At 37.9% G+C, this 10,379-nt stretch overlaps 1 protein-coding gene across 2 annotated transcripts; it reads right to left on the bottom strand.

Moving 5' to 3' along the window:
* LOC109819863 (type IV inositol polyphosphate 5-phosphatase 7-like) lies at positions 429–6,155 on the bottom strand. Of its 2 annotated transcripts, none has more exons than XM_020385810.1 (14): positions 5,849–6,155; positions 5,649–5,736; positions 5,105–5,173; positions 4,892–4,979; positions 3,970–4,074; positions 3,358–3,861; positions 3,135–3,270; positions 2,839–3,032; positions 2,444–2,552; positions 2,069–2,217; positions 1,476–1,702; positions 1,275–1,357; positions 1,097–1,179; positions 429–828 (listed from the first exon to the last, which is right to left on the bottom strand). In XM_020385810.1, the coding sequence occupies exons 1-11, from the start codon at positions 5,876–5,878 to the stop codon at positions 1,480–1,482; spliced, it is 1,695 nt and encodes a 564-aa protein (XP_020241399.1). In that variant the 5' UTR covers positions 5,879–6,155; the 3' UTR covers positions 429–828; positions 1,097–1,179; positions 1,275–1,357; positions 1,476–1,479. The 2 variants fall into 2 exon arrangements, with proteins under 2 accessions (XP_020241399.1, XP_020241400.1); XM_020385811.1 differs by having other exon boundaries at positions 1,275–1,344.

Raw genomic sequence — 10,379 nt, 5'->3', positions numbered from 1 at the left:
TAGTACCTCTAGAGATGTCTATCTTATGCGCGCATTGTTTTAATCGTCTTTAATTCCACTGGAGTGAGGTATGAAAGTATGATTATCAACATAGGAAGAGACCCACAAACCAAGCTGCAGGGTTCCTTAACAGAGGTTGAATCAAAATATGCACAAAATTTTTGACGAAGTACCTACAACTTTTATCAACCTGAAAAATACATGTTTAAGTTGCCCGTCGCCGCGATATGTTTAGCCTAATGACACACGTTATGGAGCCCTCAATTGATCTTCAAATATTCACATATGACTTGAATATTCAAAGGAATCTTTTTCAAACCCCCAATTGCAGAAGCTTTTAGTGCTTTCACAAGCATAGTTGCCCTTTCTTTTGTTCATGTCAATCTATCAAGTCTTTCCTGTCACAATTGCTTCAACAAAAGATAAAGGAACACAAAGCACAGGCTTCTGCACATTACAATCAGTAGAATGACCTTTTACAGTTGAAATATCATAAGCATGCATAATAGCTTACACCTCTTTTTCACTCCTATGTTCTCCAACTATGCAACGTAGAAAAGAACTATACTACATCAATCAGTTCCTACAACTAAATTTTGCAGTAATCACTGTCAATTTTCCTTTCACTCTGACAAAATAAACTCTTCAAAAATTCTTCATGCGGTAGCATATGACGTAATTTTGTTAAAAGCTCTTCACAATTTAAGGTGGCGTAGTTAGCAAATTATTTTTGTATGCTCCTCTCTGTTAGTCGCAAAATTTATGGTGCTCCTCTTCTGGATCAAGAATTGAGAGCAGCATCTAGATTTGAAGAAGTTCCACCGATTTCTACCAAAGGACAATGAATTAGATCATTAAGGTGTGCAAATGAGACATCATATAAAGGGAAATAAAACGTCTTAATCCCAAGGGAAGGTGTTTTTTTTGTTTTGTTATTTATTTATTTATTTAATATTTATTATTTTTTGCGGGGGGTGGGGGGGGGGGGGGCTCTACATAGGCAAAATTTTTGAACACAAATGCCTCAAGATTTTTAGTCGTATTACAATACTGCCAAAGAATACAAGTAAATAACGACCTGAACAAGAATGATCACCTGTTTCATTTGTAGATTAATAGGATCTGAAATTCTCAAGAGAGGTAGATTTTCTCCCAAAAGATTCCAACGCTTCGAGATTCCTGATTTTCCCATAAAGAAGATAAGTTATTTAGTGGAATAGAGGTTTAACATTAATTAAGTTACTAACTCATGAGTAAAAGCTTCAACAACATACAAGTGTAAAGAGGCGAAGAACTGAAGTATACAAGCTCCCAGCACGCTTATGAACTCCTGAAGCCAGTTTCCTGATGCAAATATCTTCATACAAACAATCGATAACTTACCAGTAAAAAAGCAGAATGAAAAAAAAAAGAGAATACAGTAAAAAATAATTAAAGAATAAACAATCTAATCAACCAAAAGGAAGATATCACACCTTTTCAGATGAAATTAAGCTCTGTGTACCCATGAGAGTATGGAAGTAATTCCTCCACCTCAATTCTAGTGCTCGGGCAACTCATGTTCCTAATTTTACTATGATCAATGGATTCAACTTCCGCAATAAAAATACTATAGACTGGTCTATGGTCAGATAGTTTTGATTCACCACGAACATAAGATAACTGGTTTAGGCCCCTTCCATACCATAATATCCTGTCACACCTTTAAACATGAAAATAGAGTCAAAGGTAAGTATAACTTGTGAACTTCCTTAGAGTCTTTACAAAAAGGGTTAATTGCACATGATCCCCTGAAGTATCCCTGCTTTGAACTTACTATCCCAGTAGTTTTATTTTTGCAGTTGGACCCCCTGAATGAATTTATTTTCTATTCTTTTCCCCACAGTTAGACTCACAAATTTCATGTAGGCAATATCTTCCAAAATTTCTCCCAGGGTACAAGTGTCAGAAGAATTTAACCAAGGGGGTCTGTCTGTAAAAAACTACGGGGATAGTACGTTAAAAAAATGACATTGCGGGGGATCTGTGTGCAATTAACCCTTACATAAAAATTGTTGTTTATTATTACCAGGCTGGCGTTCGACGCTTCTCTTTTGTGTTTGATTCATCACCAGCATATCTGTCAGAATTGTTTGAGTACTTATATGTGGGCGGAAAATAAATCCTCCCTTCATTCCATCCCTCAAAGACTCGACCGCACCTTTGTTCTATTCGAAGCTGCTCATAATTAAAGAAGTTTTGTGTTGATCCATGGTATGCCATTAGGTAAGTAAAGAAGAAAGAATCATTGCTTTTTTTTTTCAGTCTACAAGATACCAATCTCAAAGAGATAAAGCGGAGAAAGAAAAGCATGATAGAAAGGCAAGGATTATCTATAGCACAAGATAGCACACTTCAAGGTTAAGAAAAACAAGTGAAAGTATGTTGAGAGTAGGAAAATTACCTGGTCTTTTTCTAGTAATGCCCTCCAATTATGCATTTCGACTAGGGCTTTAGCAGAGCGATAAGAGAGAGCAATACGGTAGTTCAAATCCCCCAGCCAAATTATTCGACTAAAAACAAGATAAGAAAGTACATCAGAGTGGTCAAAAGTATGATCGTTTTAAAAGGACATTTGATGCATAAGTTGAGAAGATTCACACAAGATAACCAAAAGTGTTAACAGCCATTCATCAACTGTTAATTTTTTTTAATTTTATGATTTTGCATCAAATTACGCCAGACAAACTACCACAACATAGAGGGTAGAAGCCTAGGAAGCCATTTTTTTCGAGTAGATTTATCTAAATTAATTACCAGAGAAGTTTTAACAAAATTAATCTACAAAATGGTTCTTACTCATGATCAAGGATTGTCTCAGGAGATCTCTCATCACCTAGCCCATGAATCCTTGGAAACCTGGTCTTCCTCAGTATCTCCATTACATCAGAGTTCCTCCTCAGCTCATCGCCGTCCTTCTGTCCTGAGGTCAAATGGCTGCAGATGAAGCAGAAGCTTGTTTGGTGCAGAGACATGCTAATCGAAATCGAACCCTGAAACAGACAAATTAAGTTGCTTCTCTTGATTCTTGGCATAAAACTCACCTAATGAAAATGTCTGATAAAATCATGTGTCGATAAAATCTTGAAAAGTACCTTGTTTCCAAGATAACCCATCAACCCTCTTCCAACACAAGAGACCTTCAAGTTCCTAACATCATCTCTAATTTCACTTCGTGCCCAAATTGTGAGAAATATCCCAACCATTTGCTTACTTGCAACTAGACAATACCTATCATACAACATTAAAGAATTAAGGAACTGTTCAACAAAGCAAAATCTTTATGTAAATAATGAAAGAAGCCACCTAAGGGAATACCGTGAGAGTCCTGATAATCTAGCTCTTTCTTCCATCGATGAAGCACCATAACCATAAGACATTGGTGAGAAAAAAACAGTGCTTGGTGAGTCCCCGCTAATTTTCTCATCGTCAGATGACCCGCCCCATCTATAATTTGCATCATAATCACTAGGACGACTCCCATATATAACTCGTTCACATACACTATATCTACGTTCAAGCCTTGGTTGAGGTGCAATGACATCATCATCCATTCTCATGCTACGGTTTAGAGATTGAAAGGAACGACGGTGGAAAAAAGATGAGTTCCTCTTGTGCGATGATGAGGCACCCTCAAAGTCATCATCAAGCTCCACAACTGGATTGGGAGCAGGTGAAGGTGTGTAGTTGCTCCCAATATTACCACTAGAGCCTGCTAGATTGTTGAGTGTTCTTCTTACGAGCGATATCCATTTCTTTGCAGGGCCGTTGTCTTCAGCTCCAAGAACATTGCCAGCATTCAAGGGTACTATCTCTTGAAACCTGTTTGAAACAACAAAGGAACGAATTGATTTTGGCTTAACTAGATTGTTCATAGGGTAATTAGTTGGTTGGGACTTAGAAAATTTGCTCCAATTAAATTTTATTTACCCCAATACATATATATCAGCGGGAGGAGACGTTTGGAGCCAATCATCGAGATTCAAGTGATTTGGAGGGCATTTGCCTCCTACATTCCATGTTGCAACAAAGATCCTACTCACCAAAAATAGAAGAAAAAACCAATATTTATATGATTTTTTTTACCAATAAACGGTAAATATACCCCCCCCCACCTCCCAAAAAAAAATACAAACCCAAACCAACCAAAAAACATTATTATGAAAAGTTTGTGAAATATATCGCAGCGTAAGTAAAAAAAAAGGATGTTCCCCAAATCTACAGAGAACATAATGAAAAGAATTTTTTCATGCTGGGAGGATGTCATAAGGATCCACCTAAGACAAAATGCCCAACATAATGTTTTATTAATATATTATATATTATATATATTATATATATATATATAACTATATATTATATTCTAAGGAGCCACTCTGAGGATTGCAATCTAAAGAATGCACGTCTCAATTATATGCGTTGAGCTAATTTCAGATGGCACGATCCACTCCATTCATCATGATTAAATGCTTAAACCATCTATAAAATAAAAATTATGATGTTTCATATTTCTAACACATATTTTTTATTGTCTCTTTAGTTATGTTGTTGTAAAACCGTTAATTTTACTATCACTTGATGCATTAGTAACTACAACCCAATATGCTAATTTTTGGTTTATATGCCATCCAAATCATTTAGATCAAAATGAACGGAGTGGATCAATTAAATTTATTGCGTATGATATAATTTTGAAGGTGCATCCTTAGATTCAATCTAGGGTGGCTCCGTATGTATGTATGTATATATATATATATATATATATATATATATATATATATAAACACACACACACACACACACATACATACTATGTGTGTGTGTGTGTGTATGAGTATCAAGGGTTTATTACCTATATTCTTGAGTGTTTGTGACTTGGGCTGCATCACAATCGATCTTTCCTCGTCGAGCTCGATCAGAGTTGTTCTTGAACAATCTATCTGAGGGACCAATATATGGAAAAGTAAATGAAATGAGAAAGAAGTAAGTTTAAAAAGAAGAGGTAAAAGAAAGAAAGAGGAAGACATGTTTCAAAGTGGTCCAAAGGAATGTGAGACTATATAACCTGTCTTCTTTTTCTTGACTGTGGATACCTCTCTCTCTGAGAAGCTGTTCCTCCAATCCCCATCAACACCTGGAAAAAGAGCAAGCATTTCAAAGAAAAAAGAAAGAAAAAGGAAGTTAAAAGAAATTCTTTTGCTGAAACATGCGCATGAATTCAAATGGTAGAATGGTCACAAAATAAATTGTGGAAGTTACGAAACTAATGCGCATTAGATTCAGAACTCTTAGAAGAAAGAAGGTACAAATGTAGAGTACAATGTACCATTTTCCGATCCTGTTACAGGACCTAGGAGATAAAATTTCGATCCTAAATACCAAGAGAAAAAGGAAATCATAACTGCTAAAAGAGAGGAAAAACATATTTCATGCAAGTATAATAGCAGGCTGGTAATTTCAAAGATTGGAGACGAAAGATAAGGATCCTATTAACAAGGAGACATCGCAAGCAAAAAATTTAGAAGCGCTTAGATACCTAACCAACAGTAAAATATACAAAGTCAAGATGAAGAAGTGAAAATAAAGTATTGCAAATGATTGAAGCTCACCTCTGCCAACTATATCATCTGAATGGAAATCTTGAGCTTTGCCCTTGATATTGAACCATTTCCTAATTAGAGACTTAGACCATGAGAGCTTCTCTCACACAAACGAGATAAAGTCAGCAAATTCAGAACGATAAGGATAAAAAATTATGAGCATAACGCAATGCAAGTAGGAAAAATAAATATGAATTATCTCAACAAACCTTGCTTTTCTTTGAACTCTCATCTCTCATTGTTCCAAGTCCTCTCCCCAACAACACTTCAGGAATCTAAATACTGTTTGGATTGAAATTGAATCATGATGGAGCTAATAATAGACCTGAATAATTAATGGGTTTTGCCTAAGAAAACCAAAGTTTTCACTCGTTCGGGGGAAGTTGGCTCCCCGGCTCCATTCCCCGATTGGGTTTCGGGTTTGAGAAAAAACCCAACTCCTATAATTGATAAATTGGGATAGCTTTGAGTTACGCTAAGCAACCTTAACAGTAATGACCCATGAAAAGAGAGGGAGGGAGGGAGGGAGGGAGGGGGGAGGAGGGAGGAGGGAGGAGGAGGAGGAGGAGGGAGTAGTATCTCTTTCAAATCCTCATCCTATGTTGCACATCAAATCGTCCAAGTTTGAAAAGAATAAAGTCTACTCCTCATTTTGGTTAACTTTTACCCCAAATCGTAGGCCAAGCCAAAACAGGGCATTGGATGTAGAAACCCAACTCAAGAATTAATTTTGAACTTAAGAAAGGGTGGAAAAAGACAGGAGCTGCCAGTACTCAAACCATATTGCACAATCTGCAGTTAACTACCCCTGAGTCCTGAACCAGCTGCCTCAGCTGATTAGTTCGCTGTATAGTTGTACCGCTTTCCCTCTGGTCTTTGGCGCATTTCCCACTGCGACTTTGGCGCATTTCCACAAAACCCCGTCAGCATTGCTTATTCTCACATAACTCTTTATACTGCTAAAATTGTCTCACTTGCAATAACAACGACGACGACGACAACAACAACAACAGTAAAATATTTATTCTAAATGTTCGGGGTCGGCTACATGGATTATATAGTTTTTCTGATCTATTATGGATCATCTCCTTCGTTACGTTAACGGTTATCATATCCTTCTTAATTGCTCTCCACCAAGTTATTTTAGGTCTATCTCTAGATCTTTTTATCCCATCAAATGTAATATTATCACTTTTTCTATCCGCTACACTAAGAGGTCTCCATTGTACATAACCAAACTATCATAATCGAAAATTTTTCATTTTATTCTCAATAAAGTAACATCTAACTTACTACGAATGTTCTTATTTCTTATCTGATCTTTTAGTGTATACCCACAAAACCATTACATTGTTTCAATCCATAAAGCATTGTTGGTGTTATAACCACCCTATCAAATTTTTCTTTCATGTAAGCATACAGTAATGGAAAATGGTTTAATCTTTCTTTTATTTGTTCTTATCCTAGTTGCTATTCTATTATACATATCTTTAGTCATATGAATATATATATTAGATATATGTTTCTTTTCTAAAACCCACCACATATCATAATCTTTTTTAGATTAATGAAGACCGTGTGTATATCCTTTTTCTTCTCTCTATATCTCTTCATCAAATGTTTCAATAATATGAATAGGCTTCATTGAACTCCCAGCTATAAAACCAAATTGGTATTTAAATATACTTGTCTCATTTTTTTAGTCTTTGGTCAATTACCTTCTCCCGAAGTTTCATAGAACTCATCTAGTCCTCTATACTTAAAGAAGAATCCAAAGAATCAATGTTTATGCTACAACAATGCTATAATAAAAACTGTAGCACGAACAATGAATCAAGTCTGGCCCTCTGCCCTCGAAGTTATTGTTCTTGGTATAGTAATTTACTGTAGCATAAACAATAAATTAAATCTGCCTCTCCATGCTTGAAGTTACTATTCATGCTACAGTAATTTACTGTATCATAAGTAGTGTAGTAAATTAAATGTATTAAAACTTGGATTTTTTTTTAAGTATAGAGAAATAGATATGATTTCAAAATAAAATATAGGGTTATGTAGGACACAACAAAGTTTAACGAGTTTAATGGTATAAACGATGTGTGTGGTGTGGTCGTTCTGAGGTGGGTTTATTATTATTTTAGGAGGGGAGGGGGAGGAATTGAAAGTATAGAGGTTTATGTAGGACACATCAAAGTCTAGCAAGTTATAAATGAAGTTTAGGTCAGTTAGATTGAAAAGACCCCAAAGTTTAGGTTGGTTTTTTGAATTCAGCCAAAGGACCACAATGTTCATCTATTGAAAATCAATATGGGGATTGAGCAGATAAACTGTTGTGCGCAGCGGAAATTTCGGTAGAGTTTTTGGTGCATAATAATAGAGAAAGATCAATAAGAATTCTTGTTTCTCAAAGGGAACAAGAATCTGAAGCCTAATATCTCATCAAAGAGAAAGATCAATAAGAATTCTTGTTTCTCAAAGGGAACAAGAATCTGAAGCCTAATATCTCATCAAAGTGGGATATTAAATCTGAAGCCTAATATCTCATCAAAGTGGGATATTAGCTCTTCCTCTCGTCAGCTCTAGGACTGCGCGCCGAGGGATCCTAAAAAAACTATTACAATGCCACAAACTCAAACAAACCAATTTACGTGGTTCGGCAAACTGCCTACGTCCACGGGGTAAGGAAGGGGGGATCTACTATTAGAGAGAAAACACAATAGGTTTACAATCTCACAAACTAAACCCTCAAACTAACTCTCTAATCTCTCACAAAAACAGCCACCAAATAGGATTTTTCTCCTCTGCACGAAGCCCAAAAAAAACTCAGCCGCCTTTTTCTCTTTCTCCCCTCTGCCTCCACACACAAACCTAGGGAGAAATCTGAAAAAAAACTCAGCCGCCTTTTTCTCTTTCTCCCCTCTGCCTCCACACACAAACCTAGGGAGAAATCTGCTATATATAGTTGCGTGACTTAAACAATCGGGTGGGCCATCTAAATATCCAGGAGACCAAAGCTTTGCCTCCAGCTGCCCACGCGCTTTGCTCTGTTCACGCGCTTGCAAATTTGCCCGGCTGTCATCCGCGTGCTTGGCTTGGCTTCGTCCGCGTACTTGCCTCACGTGGGGCGTGCTCACGTGCTTCAACCAATCACAATTCTCCACCTCGGCGAAGTTTTTCCCAAAACATAGCCGACACCAAAGCAACCAAAAGTCCCACTTGTTGTGTCCAGTACGAACTCAATCCACAACAAGTCGAGAACCCGAACGAGAGTCCAAACAATCTCAACCCCCCATCAAAATCCAACCCGGCTGCATCATAAAGACTGCCTACGTATCCTCTTGCCCAAGGAATCAAGCCGAACGTAGTTCGCCCAAATGTCCGCGAACGACCTCAAACGAATAGAAGAGTTCGCAACCCTTCTCCAATACCATCTACTCTGCGGCTGATAGCACCTCCAATGGTCTCAAACACCTCCACCTGAGGTAAACCAATGATCATATCCAAACTATGTCTACCAGCTGCATTCGAATCAAAATCTAACTCATCATTTGCACCCAAATCCAAATGATCCCCAAGCTGTGTCACCTCAGCTAGAATCCTAAATGATACAGTATGATCTGGAGTAATCTTCACCCAATGTGGAGTAGTATCACTCTCCACCTACTGCGATACCTCTAAGGTCTGTCCAAAATTCTCCACCTGCTGAGAGCCAATTGGCTTCCTCATCGAAGCCTCAACCAAAGTGACACTAGCAGACCTATCTTCCAATAGAGTTTTACCTCCAATCATAGCAGTTGACAACTCTTTAATAGGATGACTCAAATATGTCGAAGCCTCAATCTAGAACCTCTTCTGCAAACCATTGCTCGACCACAAACACCGATCCTCCTCCAGCAAGGCACGGTTCTCCAAATTTGTCACCCTATCTAGCTGCCCCAAGATTTCCTTTCTAACGAAGTCTCTCGCAATGCCGTGAGCTCGGCTCCAATACAGAAACAGGTCCATCTTGTATCTCCCACCCAAACTAGAGTGAAGTACCTTCACCTTTCTGCCAATATCACACTTCTTCAATCTGTTGGAGACTACTAGGACTTTATCCAAATGGGATTTGGTTGCAACCTAAACACGCCTAGAACAGTCACCAACAAAAGGAAACCAAACTTCGATTACCTCCCAATGATGCCCCCTTGGAAGGCCCCCAAACATCCACATGAACTCCTCCAGAACGGCCCTTAACTCGGTGAAAAAAGGTGTCAAACTTCACCTCGGTCTTCTTGCTCACATCAACATGTTCACTGGACTTTAAATTGCAGGTCTTTACACCCTCTTTCAATCTATGCGAGTAATCAATACTGGAATGACCAAGCCCCAAATGCCGCAGTCTAGTCGAATCAATAGAAGTCGCCAGCTCTCCACCTGTCACTATACCTCCAGTCAAGTAATACAGGTTATTCCTCCTGACACACCCTTCATCATAATCTGAGAGTCTTTCACAATCTTGAGAACCATATCCTCAATTCGAACATTCAGACCCTCTCCAACCAAAGTTCCAATCGAGATCAAGTTTTTTCTCAAAGAAGGAACATATCTCACATCATTCAACTCCCTAACAATCCCGTCAAATAATTTTATGCGAATTCTTCCTATCCCACGGATCTGACATGCACGGTTATCAGCCATGTACACCACACCACTATCCAGCTTCTCAAAACTGGAGAACCATTCCCTTCTAGGGCACAC

This window comes from Asparagus officinalis, chromosome 8, assembly GCF_001876935.1.
Source record: "Asparagus officinalis chromosome 8, Aspof.V1, whole genome shotgun sequence".
Classification (NCBI taxonomy): Eukaryota; Viridiplantae; Streptophyta; class Magnoliopsida; order Asparagales; family Asparagaceae; genus Asparagus; species Asparagus officinalis.
Note: the sequence above shows the minus strand (reverse complement) of the source record. Positions and strands in the feature narration are given on the sequence as shown.

Bases quoted from the DNA above. Each gene is read 5' to 3' on its own strand.
- LOC109819863 (XM_020385810.1), bottom strand. From the start codon at position 5,878: ATGAGAGATGAGAGTTCAAAGAAAAGCAAG. The intron at 4,980-5,104 runs GTTATATAGTCT...TTGGTCCCTCAG, and splicing joins AGTCAAGAAAAAGAAGACAG to ATAGATTGTTCAAGAACAAC. The intron at 1,703-2,068 runs GTAATAATAAAC...TCATGTTTAAAG, and splicing joins AAGCGTCGAACGCCAGCCTG to GTGTGACAGGATATTATGGT.